The sequence below is a fragment of the Coregonus clupeaformis genome, chromosome 37, assembly GCF_020615455.1.
Source record: "Coregonus clupeaformis isolate EN_2021a chromosome 37, ASM2061545v1, whole genome shotgun sequence".
In the NCBI taxonomy this organism is placed as follows: domain Eukaryota; kingdom Metazoa; phylum Chordata; class Actinopteri; order Salmoniformes; family Salmonidae; genus Coregonus; species Coregonus clupeaformis.
In genome coordinates, this window is record NC_059228.1 from 34,838,955 (window position 1) to 34,857,822 (window position 18,868).

The window sequence follows — 18,868 nt, forward strand, 5'->3', positions numbered from 1 at the left end:
GCTTTGGGGCTGTTTTTCTGCAAAGGGACCAGGACGACTGATCCATGTAAAGGAGAGAATGAATGGGGCCATGTATCGTGAGATTTTGAGTGAAAACCTCCTTCCATCAGCAAGGGCATTGAAGATGAAAGGTGGCTGGGTCTTTCAGCATGACAATGATCCCAAACACACCGCCCGGGCAACGAAGGAGTGGCTTCGTAAGAAGCATTTCAAGGTCCTGGAGTGGCCTAGCCAGTCTCCAGATCTCAACCCCATAGAAAATCTTTGGAGGGAGTTGAAAGTCCGTGTTGCCCAGCGACAGCCCCAAAACATCACTGCTCTAGAGGAGATCTGCATGGACGAATGGGCCAAAAAACCAGCAACAGTGTGTGAAAACCTTGTGAAGACTTACAGAAAACGTTTGACCTGTGTCATTGCCAACAAAGGGTATATAACAAAGTATTGAGAAACTTTTGTTATTGACCAAATACTTATTTTCCACCATCATTTGCAAATAAATTCATAAAAAATCCTACAATGTGATTTTCTGGATTTTTTTTCTAATTTTGTCTGTCATAGTTGACGTGTACCTATGATGAAAATTACAGGCATCTCTCATCTTTTAAGTGGGAGAACTTGCACAATTGGTGGCTGACTAAATACTTTTTCCCCCACTGTATATATATATATATATATATATATATATATATATATATATATATATATATATATATATATATATATATATAACTATTAAAAAATATATATCTATTCAAATATCTTGCATATCTTATTTTCCATCATTATCAATTAATATGCGTAATAATGTCGGTAGTTCATGCATAGGATTTTAACATATAACCCGGATTGCCATTGTATTACATCACATTTTTGACAAGCCATTATTATCTTAGCAAACAATTATTGTGGTTCATCCTATATTATCCCTAACATCCTTAACTCCTTGCAACAGATGTGGGATAAACACACACGCACATGCTCACATACTCTAACACACTCAACCCCTTTCCTCCATAATCAACCATAAAATCAGATGCTCAACGGTTGTTACATTCCAGAGCCCAACTCAACAGTTACAGCTGATTGAGAAAGCATGCAAGATTGAGCAGAAATTGACAACAATGTGAGATTTGATTAATCTATATAATCTTTGTCAAGTCCTAGGTGATGGAGATCAGATCCACCCTCTTCACCTGAGACACAAACACTCTGGTCCTCCGTTGTAACCATTTTTACCCAAGCATCTCGTGCAGTCAAACCTTTGATTATTTTGTGCCACCTGGGCCACAATGATAAGCCCCCTCTCCGATTGTCTGAGTGTAACCCTCTCCCCATGGGTTACTGCAGCCAGTGTTGCCAGCACTGCCACTACCTGGGTGGGGGTACCCCACCGGAATCCCCACCGGCTAGGTACAAGGTCGTCAAGGTTCTCATTAGCAGCTTTGAGAATTTCCTTTTATATAATGCCCTCCCATCAGGGGGCTCTGGCTTTGTAGGACAAACCCTGCCAGGCAGGCTCAGAATCTGGAGGGGGTGGTGCTGCTCAAGTAGGTCTCTGACCGCATTTATTTTCCTGTTTTGGCTGCATATAGGCAACTCATAGCAGGTAAAAAAACAGATGGGGACTTCTATTTCTTGGTAATTGTTACTTATTTTTGCCTTACCTGTGACTAAATGTTTACAGCAAACAGACAGTGCATCCGGAAAGTATTCAGACCCCTTGACTTTTTCCACATTTTGTTAGGATACAGCATTATTCTAAAATGGATTAAATCAACATTTTCCTCATCAATCTACACATAATACCCCATAATGACAAAGCAAAAACAGGTTTTTGACTCACCGCCTCGATTCGGTCTTATCTAGCAAAATTTGAAATTCTGTTTTTTACATTGGATAAAAGTAGAGACTCAGAGCTAGAAAATGGCATATCATAAACTGCAGTTGAGGAACAATGGGAAAGTAATTATGTTTTCAAAGTTGATAAACTTGTAACCCCACTTTTGAGAAAATGGCCCTTGAATGTTTTGGTAAAGAGTTCTTCTTTGCCTACACCCATTCAGCCTCGTTCACACCCTCTTAAACCTTAGCTCTTTAAGGATTCACATGTGAGGCCATGTGCTAAACATAATGATTAGTGTAGTAAACAACCAAAGATTTCAAGACTAAATGTGGTAAAAGTAGTAGCCTACAATAAGGAAAAACTCCAGGTAACAATACATTGTTACATATCTAGTCATTGGCCTATATCCTAATCTGACTTTGGTGCAGGTCATGTTGTTCTTCACATTAGCATCTCTGATAAACACAAACTATATCAAATAAAATCAACGTTTATTTGTAATAAATAATAATAATAATATGCCATTTAGCAGACGCTTTTATCCAAAGCGACTTACAGTCATGCGTGCATACATTTTTGTGTATGGGTGGTCCCGGGGATCGAACCCACTACCTTGGCGTTACAAGCGCCGTGCTCTACCAGCTGAGCTACCAGCTGTCACGTGCACAGGATACTGAAGGTGTAAACGGTACATTGAAATGGTTACTTGCATATTTGCATAGTAGCAATATAAAAAACAGAAAGTGTCTAGATAAAAATATTTTATAAATATTAGATGACTAAGTTTATGGGTCATGTGAAAGAAATGCTATAACCCCCAGCCACATCTTGCTAAGTGGATGGGTCTCTACAGAAGGTGTAAATGGTATAGTGAAATGGTTACTTGGATATTTGCATAGTAGCAATATCAAAAAGAAAAAGAAAGTAACAATATTTTAAAAAACAATGAACAAAAAGTGTCAATGCCAGTAGAGAAAGAACAAAATAATATTGTCACATGAGATGTATATATTTAGAATTCAAGACACACTTAACCAGCATGGCTACCACAGCATTCTGCAGCAATACGCCATCCCATCTGGGCCCGTATCCTTAAAGATTCTGAGAATCCTCTCAGAGAGCTCCTAACTTAACCTAAAAATTCCTTGCAAGGAGTTTTAGCTTAGAAGTGATTCCAGAACATTTTCAGTGAACTCTGAGCCAGGAATGGATGAAAAATCCTATCTTAGTGAGGAGGTGTGGTTGACCCCGTTGCTAGGTATGAGTCATAATTTCAAAAGCCGTGATTGGTTGATCCTACAAGTTTGATGAAAATGAACTTTTGGTGATAATGAGCAAAGGATGTACCCTCAAATCAATACACATAATTATACACTCTAATCTTATGCAGACTATAATTGTAAATAATATTTCACATTCAAGAAAATATCTGGAAAATGAATAGTAAGCTGTAGGGGTTATAGCCTAACATTAGAATCTAAAATATGTGAAAACTTAAGCTCATTACACCCTGTTCAAATAATGATTTGTGTCTCATTTGCTCATATTAATATCCTAGCTGGCATATTTTGTACTTTCACTTCCATATGGACCCCATTGAAAACAAGATGGCCTATCTCAAGGGGCTGTCCTTAATGAAGTAGAAATTGCAACGTTACAACTCAGTGTGAACTTAACGAGGGTAACACAGCTCAGCTTTTAACAATGTCTGTGATTGCTGGCTGGTCTATTTATGAAGGCTTGTTAACAAATATCCTACAAACACAGAAAATGGAGAAAAAAGGAATCGCAGCTCGAACTGGACTGAGGAGCAAGGTTTGTTGCTGGCCCAGTTGGTGAACGAACATAAAGGTATGTTACGAGGAAAATTTGGCCCAACTGTCACTAGCCAAGGCAAGAGGCGCGCCTGGGACACAATATCCCAAACAATCAATGCCTCTTTTCCACTGGTGGTGCGGACAGGCGACGATTGTGAGAAAAGGTGGTATGTGCTGCAGTCCAAGGCAAAAGATGAGATTGCAGCACACAAGCGGGAATCCTCACTCACAGGTGAGCAAAATACTATGGCCTACCACATAATCTGGCAATTTGCTCCTGCTGGCAAAGTTAATTTACATGCCTAAGTACTGTGTTCATTGACTGTTTCTTTCTAGGGGGTGGACCACCTGCAAAGCGGCTGTCCCAGGTGGCCGACACTGTCTTTCAAGTCCTGGGACACTCTGAGGTCAGTGTCACCGGGCTGCCAACAGGCATTGACACGTCAATGATGCAGGCCCTTGAAATGCAGCAAAGGTAGGACACAGGGTTATTCATATCAACAGTGTTTATTCATTGCAGAAGCCATTTCATGTGTTATCCATGCTCATTGTATTAAATTAATTTAATCAAAACAATAATTAAACTAGGCCTATGTATTTCTGTAGCATGGAGCCATCACAAGAACCGGGCCCATCAACTTTGCCGCCTGAACCATCTGCAGCTGCTACTCAGGATAGCCCGGCGGATCAAACACCATTCCCATCCGCAGCACCTGCTCCGTCAGCATCCCTGCAGGAGAGAAGATTGCAACTCACAATTGATGTGTTTGAACAACAAAAAAAAGTCCTTTCCCTTCAGGAGGAGTACTACCGCCTTAAAATTGAACACCTAAAAAATAAACCATTTAGAGATTGTGTTCTGTGTCTTGCATTTAACAGTTGCAGGTGATGTGCAGTAAAACTGTGGTAGTTCTTAATACCATCACAAGTTCTCAAATGACATGGGGCTACAGCTTGCCTGAAATGTAAATTTGTGAAGTTTGCCCTGTAAGGCAGTCCACTCTGGGCTAGGTTCCCCTGTGGAATGTGAATATCTTCTTCACCACCATCCTCATCGTTGTCTCCATCCTCATCCTCATCGCCATCCTCCAGAGGTTCTGCAATCTGTCTAACCTTGCAAATATTGTGTAATATTGCACAGGCTATGATGAGTTTGCTGACTTTTTCAGGCCTCAGCCGCACCTCTCCGTGGAGAACATGAAAGCGCCTCTTAAGCTGGCCTATGCCACGCTCCACCACCGCTCTTGTTGTCTTGTGGGCCCTACAATAGAATACAGACCTTTAATTATTTGATGGAAATATTGCACTACTTGGATGCTCTAACATATTGCTTGCATTTCATTTCCATGATTTTTGTATTGTTTGGCTTACCTGTTATAGTTTAGTTGGGGCCCTTGGCGTGGCTGGAGGTAAGGTGTAAGGAGCCATGGTTTGCATGGGTAGCCACTGTCCCCTAACAAGTGGCAATTAGCTGGCACATAGCGTCTCTCAAAAAGCTGTCTGATGCCACTCTCGGAGAGCATTCTCGCATCATGTGTGGAGCCTGGCCATTTAGCCACAATGTCCAAAATCTTCCAGGCCGCATTGAACACTATTTGCACATTGATGCTGTGGAAATTCTTCCTGTTAACAAAGACAGCCTCGTCCTCTGATGGCGCAATTATTCTCACATGTGTTCCATCAATTACACCCACAACGCCAGGGAATCCTGCAATGTCCATAAATGCCCTTTTTATGTGTGTGTAAAGTGCGGGCATCCAGCGGGAATGAAACAAATTGTGTCACAATATTAGGTTGTGACAAAGCTGTCAGTGTTTGGGTGATGACTCTGCTGACGGAGGATTGGGACAGACCCAAGTCATCACTGCTGCATTGTTGCATTTTCCCTGTTGCCAAATACCTCAGGGTTGTGATTACTTTCTTCTCCGGTGTAATAGCGTTGTGGCGTCGAGTTGGTGAAGTAATTGCATCTCTAAGGAGATCCACCACAAACATGATTCCTGCACGATCCAATCTGTAGCGTCTCAATAATTCCCTGTCATCCAGTGTTTGCAGGACATCTCTCCTGCCTCCTCTGTTGGCCATTTTGTGCAGCTGCTTAGGGTAACTCCTAAGCCACTAAAAGTCCTCTTCCCTGCTCTTAGCAGATCTCGCCTTAGGAGCCCTTTTAAGCGCTAGGACTCTTGAGGAATAGCTTTTATATTAACTGGGATTTTCGTGTCACTTTTAGGGGAAATTCTAAGAAAACGTCATGCCTCTGAGAATTTTCTTAGAATTTGGCCGCTAGGAGCCACTTTTTGCACAAAAATTCTTTAGAGATACGGGCCCTGGTTTGCACTTAGTGGGACTATTATTTGTTTTTCAACAGGACAATAATAATAATAATATGCCATTTAGCAGACACTTTTATCCAAAGCGACTTACAGTCATGCATGCATACATTTTTACGTATGTGTGGTCCCGGGGATCGAACCCACTACCCTGACCGTTACAAGCGCCATGCTCTACCAATTGAGCTACCAAGAAGGAGAGTGATGGAGTGCTGCATCAGATGACCTGGCCTCCACAATCACCCGACCTTAACTCAATTGAGATGGTTGGGATGAGTTGGACCGCAGAGTGAAGGAAAAGCAGCCAACAAGTGCTCAGCATATGTGTGAACTCCTTCAAGACTGTTGGAAAAGCATTCCTCATGAAGCTGGTTGAGAGAATGCCAAGAGTGTGGAAAGCTGTCATCAAGGCAAAGGGTGGCTACTTTGAAGAATCTCAAATAGAAAATATATTTTGATTTGTTTAACACTTTTTTGGTTACTACATGATTCCATATGTGTTATTTCATAGTTTGATGTCTCCACTATTATTCTACAATGTAGAAAATAGTAAAAAATAAAGAACAACCCTGGAATGAGTAGGTGTCCCAAATTTTTGACTGGTACAGTATATATATTTTTTACTTTCAAATGGCTCTCCTTTGATATATTGACGAGCGACATACACCTAGTTTCCTGAAACAAGTCACATATGGGCAGTACCAAAACAAGTGATCTAATGATTCTGTCACTTCGCAGCAAAATCTGCAGAGCTGAGATGGGTGTATCCCCCATATACAAAACACTTTATTGGTTGCAATTATTTTTAAATAATAATTTTTAGTAATTGAGAAACTGAAAGTTTGGAATCCAGCAATGTTTTGTGTATCAGTTCATAAACCCTGTGCTATGGAATCGACACGTCAAAAATCTATTCCCAACAATTTTGCAACTTGTATGGCACAGCTGTCATGTTTTTGGTCCTTAAATGGAACTGGTATACTTTTTGTTATTTAGGAAGTAAAAAAATATATATATTTGGGTATTTTAATGCAGGACCAACAAACAAGTTCCTTACCTTCTCCCCTATCCACTTGCCTCCTCAATTTTTGTGGTAATGCTGCAATCAGTTGGCTGTAATTTTGGGTAGAGCAGACATTTCCTTATATTTTGGTTAGCTGCATGTGTGACATAACTCCCCCAGTCCTATTTATGATATCTAGCCCGTTGATATTACTGTTGGATCTGATTTTAATAGCTAACATTTCTATGGCCATAATAAATAGATATGCCGAAAGTGGACAACCTTGTTTTACTCCTCTTGACAGTTTAATACTTTCTAAGTAGCCATTATTTACTATTTTACACATGGGGTTACTATAAATATCTCCAAAATGTAAATAGTCCATGCATTTATATATAAATTCTAGTCGTACTTTATCAAAGGACTTTTCAAAGTCAGCTATGAATACCAAGCCTGGTTTCCAGGATTTTTCAGAGTGTTCTATTGTTTCCAGTAGTTGTCTTCTATTATCTCCAATGTATAGCCCATGTAAAAAATCTGTCTGATTAGGATGAATAATATCTGACAATACCTTTTTAATTGTAAGCGCTATACATTTTGCTAGAACACTGAAATGTAACCACTTGTGGTATGAGCATTACTCGTGTGCAAAGCTATTTCCCATCCATTTTAAAGGAACTTGCAAGAAGATGGATTTGCTTTGCAAAATCACCATAAGAGCTCCTCTTATCTCACCAATGGTTATTAAATCAGTAATCAAATAGCTCTCTGCCCATTTGAGACATAATCAATTAATTTTAAGTACATGTTAACGTTTAATTGATCCCCCTTTTGCTTTTTGAGAGTGAGTGAGAAGTGAAACATACGGCACTGGGTTGTATACTTATGTTTCAACCCATTAACAGCTGTAAAGACAGCTAAACAATGACCGTGTCCGCATACCCATACTTGCGTCCTAAATAGTAGGTCGTTTGAATATGCGAAAAAATTAAGTTTCATAGTATGTGACATTTCGAAAATCAAGTATACTTTAAATGCCAGGATGTTATACTCATTTCGGCTTTTCATCTATACTGAACAAAAATATAAATGCAACCTGCAAAGTGTTGGTCCCATGTTTCATGAGCTGAAATAAAAGATCCCAGAAATTTTCCATACACACAAAAAGCTTATTTCTCTCAAATTTTGTGCAATTGGCATGCTTACTGCTGGAATGTCCACCCGAATTTAATGTGTAACCATGCCAGCCCAGGACTTCCACATCCAGCTTCTTCACCTGTGGGATCGTGTGAGACCAGTCACCTGGACAGCTGATGTAACTGTGGGTTTGCACAACCGAAGAATTTCTGCACAAACTGTCAAAAATCGTCTCAGGGAAGCGCATCTGCCTGCTCGTCGTCCTCACCAGGGTCGAGACCTGACTGAAGTTCGGCGTCGTAACCGACTTCAGTGGGCAAATGCTCCCCTAGAGCACGCTAGAGAAGTGTGCTCTTCACGGATGAATCCCGGTTTCAACTGTACCGGGCAGATGGCAGACAGCGTGTATGGTGTCATGTGGGTGAGCAGTTTTCTGATGTCAACGTTGTGAACAAAGTGCACCATGGTGGCGGTGGGGTTATGGTATGGGCAGGCATGAGCTACGGACAACGAACACAATTGCATTTTATCGATGACAATTTGAATGCACAGAGATACCGTGACAAGATCCTGAGGCCCATTGTCGTGCCATTCATCACCTCATGTTTCAGCATGATCATGCACGGCCCCATGTCGCAAGGATCTGTACACAATTCCTGGAAGCAGAAAATGTCCCAGTTCTTCCATGGCCTGCATACTCACCAGACATTTCACCCATTGAGCATGTTTGGATGCTCTGGGTCGACGTGTATGACAGCGTGTTCCAGTTCCCGCCAATATCCAGCAACTTCACACTGCCATTGAAGAGGAGTGGGACAACATTCCACAGGCCACAATCAACAGCCTGATCATATCTATGCGGCAAATGTTGGCCACTCCAGATACTGACTGGTTTTCTGATCCACACCCCTATCTTTTTTTTAAGGTATCTGTGACCAACAGATGCAGATCTGTATTCCCAGTCATGTGAAATCCATAGATTAGGGCCTAATGACTTTATTTCAATTGTCTGATTCCTTATATGTAACTCAGTAAAATCTTTGAAATTGTTGCATGTTGCATTTATATTTTTGTTCAATGTAGTAGGAGTCGCTGCACACCTTTCAGGAATTTCACAGCCACAATGCATTAGAAGAGGGGGGCTGCGAGTTTTGATAGCTAGAGCTCTTCAAGTAAACAACAAAACAACTTGGAAAATTGTGAATAGCGAAGCTTCTGCGGTGGTGTTCAAATGTAACTCATTTTTGTTCTTCTTAAAATGATCACAACTATTTCATCGTAGCGCTGCATCTTTGAAAACAGATCTGCAGCCTGCTACCTGCCGTGCCTTTAGCTAGATACATGCATTAGTAGGACTATATGTTATATCTAACTGTTCAAACAGTAGCGTTAGCTACAGGGTTACTGGCTTGCTGTTGAGCGACAACATCATATTTAACATTATCCTAGTTAGCTAGCTAGCTAGCCAGATACTTGTTGTAAATACCAGGGCTCGTGTTCAAACTGTTACAGGGTCTGATGACAATACCAGGCATTTAATTCAGTGGTGAACACAGCAGGGGAAATGCCGCAAAAAAAGGTTTTCAGTAAGTCATGTGGCCATAGTTAGCTCTCTTGCCACTGCACTATGCACTGCCACTAGCTATAGCTAATGTTAGCAACGTCTTTACATTCCTATTTTCCACAGCGGTGCTGGTCCCAACACTTATATTTTGTTCTAGTTCTCCTGATTGTCATATTGGTTTATGTGTTGAGCTGATTGTAATGTTCATGCTAAGCAATATTAGTTTCTACCTGAACATTTACAGCCTGAATGGGTCTAGATAGTTTCATTGCATGTAACCTGTTATTCTAGCCTTCTACATAAAGTACACACAACGATAACTTTGTTTATGTTTTGGTTAATGTTGTGCTTAGTCATGTCTTTTCAGGATCTACTTGAAGGAGTGTGAGCTGGAGGGGCAGCTGTCACCTGCATGGGTGAAAAAGAAGTGGGAGAATCATGAGCAAAAATATACAGTGTTATCTTGACATGTATTGCTGTGCTGCACTTGGCTAATAAAGTTCCCTTTATTCTCTGAGAGCAACAACACTCCCATCTATTTCCTATGCTTCACCGGCATACATTTTTGAAAAGTCTAATATTCCAGAGAAATGTACTGCAATTGGCATAATACCTTTTACAGGCCTTTACATGTAGCATGTTTGATGCTGAAAGCTATCCTTTTCCATGTTTTTCAGGAGAAGAACTCTCCCATCCACCGGAGTCAGCACGGAGGGAGGGGAGGCCACAGTCACATACTGGAAGTGGAATGCGGCGAAGGATAAGGTGCTGCAGGGGATGCCACTCCATCACCCCACCGATCATAATCTCCTCCTCTCCTTCCCAAAAGGGTCCAGATATGGAGACGGGAGATGGAGGTGACTGCCAGGGAGGCACGCCTTATGGACATTTTCAAGGCCATGATTAAGAATTAGTTTTATGTATTTTGTATGTATTTTATTCATTTTCTACTGTTTTTGGTGAAGTCCAAAGTGGATTTCTGTTCTCACATTAAAAAGTGATTATTGTTTGTAATAAAAAAGAAGAATGTATACCGGTACATCTACTGTTGGTGTGTTTCACTTTCAACATTTCAACATAAAAAAATTCACTCGCACATCTGACCTACTGTATCTTGTTGCAGGTGCATGGTATCAATTAGATAAGTTGAAAGAAAAAAGAAACACGCACACTGCTCTTGCTAGTATCACTTTTTTATTAAAGCTTACATGTCAGCCTATTGGCCTTCGTCATTTGCTCTACTAAACTAAATAAACCATCTTTGGTATAATAATTGATTACATTTCAATAGCGCTTTTCATCATCTCAAAGCACATCAAAAGCAAAAAACGAACAAACAATACATCATGAGTATCCTAGCTATAGTTGGCTAGGTCAACCAACAGAGGCCAAGGCTGAGTGCATGCATCCTACAAATATGGAGAGGGACAGTTCATGACATGATCAGAGGAAGGTGGTCAGGGTGATGAAGATGGAGTCTCCTGACGATCTTGTAGAGGGCTACTCTGGGTACTTCTCCTTCACAATGTATGGCACCCACTTGGTTGATGCCTCAGCAGCTCTGGGCGCCAGACAGCTCACCACACACAGTTCAGAGTAGTAGCCAGTCGTCCTCATTATGAGCCCTCTGCCTCAGCACTGCATTCCTCTACTGCATCTCCCACTCCTTTCAAGCTTCAGTTGACTCTTCAATGGATAGGCCTACGGTACACTTAAGTTTACTCCAAATACATCATTCCAAATGCTATCTACTTAGCTAATGTTAACCCAAAAAAAACAACACGGAAAATCACTGGGTGGGGCTACAGACGATCCTTTCCAGTTCATAGGAAGCCGTAACTGATGGTGCGTTCAAGACAACAGGGAACTCGGGATAAAAACGTGCTCCGACTGGGAAAAATTGTTTGGAAAGGTCATCCAACTTGGAATTACAAGTCAGAAACTCAGGCATCATTCTTGAGCTCCGACATCTCCGATCTGAAGATAACCGACGTACCGATTTTTCCCAGTCTGAGCATGTTTTGTTTTTCGAATTCCCAGTTGTCTGTTGTCTTGAACGCACCAAAAGTATTACGTTTAGGCCGTGGCATACTGCATACTTTTTACTAAAAAGTATGTGCTAAATAATACGTAGTACGATTAGTACACAGTATGCAGTTTACGTAAGTAGTAGGCATGCCAGATTTCGGACACGGCCAGTGTCTTTGTAGCCCTAACGGAAATGTACATGTTAAGAACATGTTGGATGTACAATAATTACACAATAACAAAATGTTATACAAATTGATTTGGAACACATGAAAAATGCATTCCACCCTGCTTTGCTGTCTTTATGAACACCTGAAAGTTAGTTTGGAGTGCATTCTTTCTTCCTAAACGCATTACAAATGTATTAGAAAAAGGTTATCAAGCCATTTCACATGCCAAGACACATTTCAAACAGAATGTGTTAATAATAGATCCCCAACTGAGTCTGAGTATGGTTAAAATGTATATTGTGTCTGGGTAAATGTTGTCTATACTACAACATCACGTGATAGCCATAACAACATATTGTTGATTTGCTGTTTCCTTTGATCCTTTGATACATCGATACATTTCTTCAGGCTTTCATGTAGCCATAAAATAGATATTGAAAAATAGGCTGTAGGGAACTACATGCTGATAGGTAGCTGGGTGGTAATATGTTACTAGGTGAACTCCTTTCTGGTCAGAGCACAAGCAGACTGTAACAATCGTACCACGTTTTTTTAACCACCAAATATATTTAAGAAATTAGACCTGCAATCAGCTTCTAGTGGTTACTTGTCATGTAGCGGGAGGTAGAGGTCTGGGGGGTGGAGGGGGGTTCCAAATCCACTTCATTTCACACATTGCTGCCAATGTACGAGATATCATTTCTCAGACAGAGCAACGAGAGCTCCTTTGGGGATAGCTGTGTGGCTGGCTGTTCAGCACCCGGGCAGTTTGGGATGCAGTGACCCTTTACCGTATCCACTGACCTTGGGTGATAAACTGCACGCCGGGTGGTTGTAAAGTGGGATGGATTAATTAGCTAGCTAGTGCCAGAGGTCTCCACGAGGGTTGGCGGTGGGCGTGTAAGCACAGAGGGTGAGCCCTGACCTTTTTGCCTGTACTAGAGGAAAACATCAGTCATTATTGTGAAACCTCTCCCCCGGCGAATGATACTCGGCAAGTCTCATGGGGATGCTGCCTCTCTGGCGAATTGAGTTTGAGATGCACTCTTTATCTGAATCGGTTGATTATCAATGTATTGCACGACTTAGGTCGTGTCTTTAATTGCAACTTCTGCTATCAGATCGCATTGATCTGTGGTCAGGGATGCATTGTGTGCTGATTTCTCCTCAGTGAGCGACGTCATCAGCACTCCTCCCACAAATTTCTAGAAAACTTGTGTTTAGGGACCGAGAGGCACCTTTTCATTATAACATTGGAGGAAATACTGTACGTTCCTAGCGTGTGAGGAACATGTTTGCTTGCCTCATAAATGCTAGCCAGCTAGCTAATATTTAGGGAAATTATTTTTTGTTTGGCTAGAATTTTGCTAACCCATTTGCAATCCCTTTAGCGTTGCTTGCTAGATTGCTGCTAGCTACAAAGGTTAGCTGGCTAGTTAGCTACAGTAGTTAGCTACTGCCATCAGTTGTTGTTTTGTTATTACCATAGTTTGTAGAATGCATACTGGCATTTGAATATAGCGCGGGAAAAGGGAATCCGGACACACTGTGGACACGGTAGACACATTTAAATGTAGGTGTAGTTGCATGACACGTTCGGAATTCCATGATCAGAACTCTATGATCAGAATACTAAAGCTGCATGAACTGTCAAGTCTAGACACATCCTTAGCCACCATGTAATGTAATGTGCTATGAGGCTATTTTTTACTTATTATATTTACACTGCATGAGTAAGCGTTATGTCAGTCACACTGTCTTTTTTTATAATATTGTTATTTTTTAAACATATATTAGGCATTAGCTTGCATTATCTTGGATTTTATTTGTGTGTCATTATTGTGGGGTAGGTAGCTCCCACAATAGTATAGACATTGGTTGAAGCTCAATGTTAAAGCTGCAATATGTAACTTTTTGGGCTTCCAGAACAAATTCACATAGAAATGTGAGTTATAGATCTGTCATTCTCATTGGAAGCAAGTCCAAGAAGCGGTAGAGGGGTTCTATGTGCACTATTTCTATGCTTCCCGTTCTTACATTTCTTTTTTTTTCTTTTCTTTTTGGTTTTGTACACCAGTTTCAAACAGCTGAAAATATAATATTTTTGGTTATGGAAAATATATTTCACAGCGGTTTGGATGGTACAATGATTCTCTACACTATACCTGCTTATTATGTCACATAAACTGAAAATAGTCTGACTATTAGAATTTTAACAACCAGAAAATGGTGGAGTGATTTCTGCATAGTGCACCTTTAAATTCAAATTTCCTTACCATAATATCTAAGCCAATATGACACCAATCTCGATGAAAATGTGCAAATCAACTTGATTGGCGGTACAGTGCCTTGCAAAAGTATTCCTCACCCTTGGAGTTTTTCCTATTTTGTTGCATTACAACCTGTAATTTAAATGGATTTTTATTTGAATTTCATGTAATGGACATACACAACACAGTCCAAATTGGTGAAGTGAAATGAAAAAAATAACTTGCTTCAAAAAATTCAAAAGAATAAATACCGGAAAAGTTGTGCGTAAATATGTATTCACCCCCTTTGCTATGAAGCCCCTAAATAAGATCTGGTGCAACCAATTACCTTCAGAAGTCCCATAATTAGTTAAATAAAGTCCACCTGTGTGCAATCTAAGTGTCACATGATCTGTCAAATGATCTCAGTATATAAACATCTGTTCTGAAAGGCCCCAGAGTCTGCAACACCACTAAGCAAGGGGCACCACCAAGCAAGCGACACAATGAAGACCAAGGAGCTCTCCAAACAGGTCAGGGACAAAGTTGTGGAGAAGTACAGATCAGGGTTGGGTTATAAAAAAATATCTGAAACTTTGAACATCCCACGGAGCACCATTAAATCCATTATTAAAAAATGGAAAGAATATGGCACCACAGCAAACCTGCCAAGAGAGGGCCACCCACCAAAACTCATGGACAAGGCAAGGAGGGCATTAATCAGAGAGGCAACAAAGAGACCAAAGATAACCCCGAAGGAGCTGCAAAGCTCCACAGTGGCGATTGGAGTATCTGTCCATACGACCACTTTAAGCCGTACACTCCACAGAGCTGGGCTTTATGGAAGAGTGGCCAGAAAAAAATAAGCAAACACATTTGGTGTTCGCCAAAAGGCATGTGGGAGACTCCCCAAATATATGGAAGAAGGTACTCTGGTCAGATGAGACTAAAATTGAGCTTTTTGGCCATTAAGGAAAATGATTCCTCTGGCGCAAACCCAACACCTCTCATCACCCTGAGAACACCATCCCTACAGTGAAGCATGGTGGTGGCAGCATCATGCTCTGGGGATGTTTTTCATCAGCAGGGACTGGGAAACTGGTCAGAATTGAAGGAATGATGGATAGCGCTAAATACAGGGACATTCTTGAGGGAAACCTGTTTCAGTCTTCCAGAGATTTGAGACTGGGACAGAGGTTCACCTTCCAGCAGGACAATGACCCTAAGCATACTGCTTAAACAACACTTGAGTGGTTTAAGGGGAAACATTTAAATGTCTTGGAATGGCCTAGTCAAAGCCCAGACCTCAATCCAATTAAGAATCTGTGGTATGACTTAAAGATTGTACACCAGCGGAAAACATCCAAATTGAAAGAGCTGGAGCAGTTTTGCCTTGAAGAATGGGCAAAAATCCCAGTGGCTAGATGTGCCAAGCTTATAGAGATATACCCCAAGAGACTTGCAGCTGTAATTGCTGCAAAAGGTGGCTCTACAAAGTATTGACTTTGGGGGGTGAATAGTTGCACGCACAAGTTTTCTGTCATATTTCGTGTTTGTTCACAAGAAAAAAATATTTTGCATCTTCAAAGTGGTAGGCATGTTGTGTAAATCAAATGATACAAACCCCCTAAAAATCCATTTTAATTCCAGGTTGTAAGGCAACAAAATAGGAAAAATGCCAAGGGGGGTGAATACTTTCACAAGCCACTGTACACATCACACTACCCACCTCTCATCATGAGCCGTCCAGCCGTGACTGAGAACCACATGCCGGATTTTTAACAGGGTCGTCAGCAATTTAGTTTTTAGAGTATTGTTTGCCGCTACCTAAGTCAAATTCTAGATGTCGGATTAAAACGAGACTATAGCATCCATAAATTGACCATTGGACTTAAGAAATGTCAGATTTACTAAGTTTGTAGGTGCATCAGTTTTAATGAAACGTATAATTTATCGCTTTCACGTGCACATATCCATCCATTAAGAAAAAACAATTTGCTACCATTTTGTATCATTTCTGACAATGCTAACATATTTTAAGCCGAATCTCAATAGTTCTATATTTAACCGGATCAGCAACTCGATTGCTTGGCAACAACACAGCTGCTGTTAGCTAACATTAGCTTATTATTGTGGCCCAAGTGGCACAAAATAATCAAAGGTCTGACTGCACGGAGATGCTTGGGAAAAATGGTTACAACGGGTGTCACGATCGTTATGAGATGCGGACCAAGGCGCAGCGTGATAGGCGTACATACTTTATTTAGTGTACACACAAACAAAAACAACAAACGATACGTGAAGTCCTAGGTTAAATAACACAAACCTTTCGGAACAAGATCCCACAAATGACAAGTGCAAAACAGGCTGCCTAAGTATGGTTCCCAATCAGAGACATCAAGCCACAGCTGCCTCTGATTGGGAACCACCCCGGCCAACATAGAAACACATGAACTAGAACATTAAACATAGAAACTAACACCCTGGCTCAACATATAAGAGTCCCCAGAGCCAGGGCGTAACAGTACCCCCCCCCAAAGGCACGGACTGCGACCGCGCCAACTAAACACAACAGGGGAGGGGCCGGGTGGGCATTCCGCCTCGGAGGCGGATCAGGCTCCGGGCGTGACCACCACTCTCTCGCTACCCCCCCGTAGCGCCCCTGGTCTAGTCTGGCCCCGCTGGCCGGTGCTGGACTGGACACCGGTGGAGCGGATTGCTCAGGCTCCGGTGTGGAGCAGCTGACCGGTACCTGACCAGGCACCGGTGGAACAGGCACGGGCTGTGCCGGACTGACGACGCGCACCACTGGCTTGGTGCGGGGAGCAGGAACAGGCCGGACCGGGCTGGCGACGCGCACCACAGGCTTGGTGCGGGGAGCAGGAACAGGCCGGACCGGGCTGGCGACACACACCACTGGCTTGGTGCGGGGAGCAGGAACAGGCTGGACCGGGCTGGCGACGCGCACCACTGGCTTGGTGCGGGGAGCAGGAACGGGCCGGACCTGGCTGACGACGCGCACCACTGGCTTGGTGCGGGGAGCAGGAACGGGCCGGACCGGGCTGACGACGCGCACCACTGGCTTGGTGCGGGGAGCAGGAACGGGCCGGACCGGGCTGGCGATGCGCACTATTGGCTAGGTGCGGGGTGCAGGCACAGGCCGGACTGGGCTGGCGACGCACACTGTAGGCTTGGTGCGGGGAGCAGGAACAGGCCTGACCGGGCTGACGACGCGCACCATCGGCTTGGTGCAGGGAGCAGGAACAGGCCGGACCGGGCTGGCGACGCGCACCACAGGCTTGGTGCGGGGAGCAGGAACAGGCCGGACCGAGCTGGCGACGCGCACCACTGGCTTGGTGCGGGGAGCAGGAACAGGCCGGACCGGGCTGGCGACGCGCACCACAGGCTTGGCGCGAGGGGCAGGAACAGGCCGTGCCGGGCTGGCGACGCGCACCACAGGCTTGGTGCGAGGGGCAGGAACAGGCCGGGCCGGGCTGGCGACGCGCACCACAGGCTTGGTGCGAGGGACAGGAACAGGCCGGACCGGGCTGGCGACGCGCACCACAGGCTTGGTGCGGGGAGCAGGAACAGGCCGGACCGGGCTGGCGACGCGCACCACAGGCTTGCTGCGAGGGGCAGGAACAGGCCGGACCGGGCTGGCGACGCGCACCACAGGCTTGGTGCGAGGGACAGGAACAGGCCGGACCGTACTGGGAACACACACCACTGGCCTTGTGCGGGGATCAGGAACGGGCCGGACCGGACTGTTAACACACCCCAGTATCTCTCGCCGTGCCTCTACACTCTCCTTCCCCCTCATGACCAATGGCCCCCGTAACCTGTTGGCCTCCTCTCCTAGTCCACAAACTCGCCCTGCCTCCAGCAGCCCCGTTGTCCATGCCGTGTGCCCCCCAAAATTTTTTATTGGGGTTGCCTCTCGCCTGTCCGACGACGACCCGGTTGGCGCCGTATCTCCTCTCTCGCCAGGGCTTTAACTTTTGCCCATGGCCCTTTGCCCGCGAACATGTCCTCCCAGGACCACCATTGGCCCACCTGGGCCATCGCCAACTTCTCCAGTTCCTTTCCCGGTGTCTGCTCCTGAACACGCTGCTTGGTCCTTCTTTGGTGGGATCTTCTGTCAAGATCGTTATGAAATGCGGACCAAGGCGCAGCGTGATAGGCGTACATACTTTATTTTGTGTACACACGAACAAAAACAACAAACGATACGTGAAGTCCTAGGTTAAATAACACAAACCTTTCGGAACAAGATCCCACAAATGACAAGTGCAAAACAGGCTGCCTAAGTATGGTTCCCAATCAGAGACAATGAGAATCAGCTGCCTCTGATTGGGAACCACCCTGGCCAACATAGATCTACACGACCTAGAACAAAACATAGAAAATACAACATAGACAATCCACACCCTGGCTCAACATATAAGAGTCCCCAGAGCCAGGGCGTGACAACGGGGGACCAGAGTGTTTGTGTCTCAGGTGATGTTACGGATACAGGTATCCTGTGTCTTTTTGTGTTTTTCCTCTCCTTTTGCCCTAATCACAGGTGTCCTTTATATTCCTGATTGGTGGTCGTTGGGGGTGTCCAACATCCGTTTGTCTGCTGATTGTTGAGGTGGACCAATCAGTGGATATTCCTCTGTATTGCACCACCTGTTTCTGGTTTTTCAATTACACATCCCATTGTTTTAAAAGCCAGTCAGTTGTGT

At 43.4% G+C, this 18,868-nt stretch overlaps 1 protein-coding gene across 1 annotated transcript; it reads right to left on the reverse strand.

The window, feature by feature from the left end:
* Positions 1 to 4,296: 4,296 nt before the first annotated feature.
* Positions 4,297 to 5,985, reverse strand: LOC123482746 (putative nuclease HARBI1). Its single transcript, XM_045211455.1, has 3 exons — positions 5,032 to 5,985; positions 4,619 to 4,921; positions 4,297 to 4,390 (listed from the first exon to the last, which is right to left on the reverse strand). The coding sequence occupies exons 1-3, from the start codon at positions 5,415 to 5,417 to the stop codon at positions 4,348 to 4,350; spliced, it is 732 nt and encodes a 243-aa protein (XP_045067390.1). The 5' UTR covers positions 5,418 to 5,985; the 3' UTR covers positions 4,297 to 4,347.
* Between the last annotated feature and the right edge of the window lie 12,883 nt (positions 5,986 to 18,868).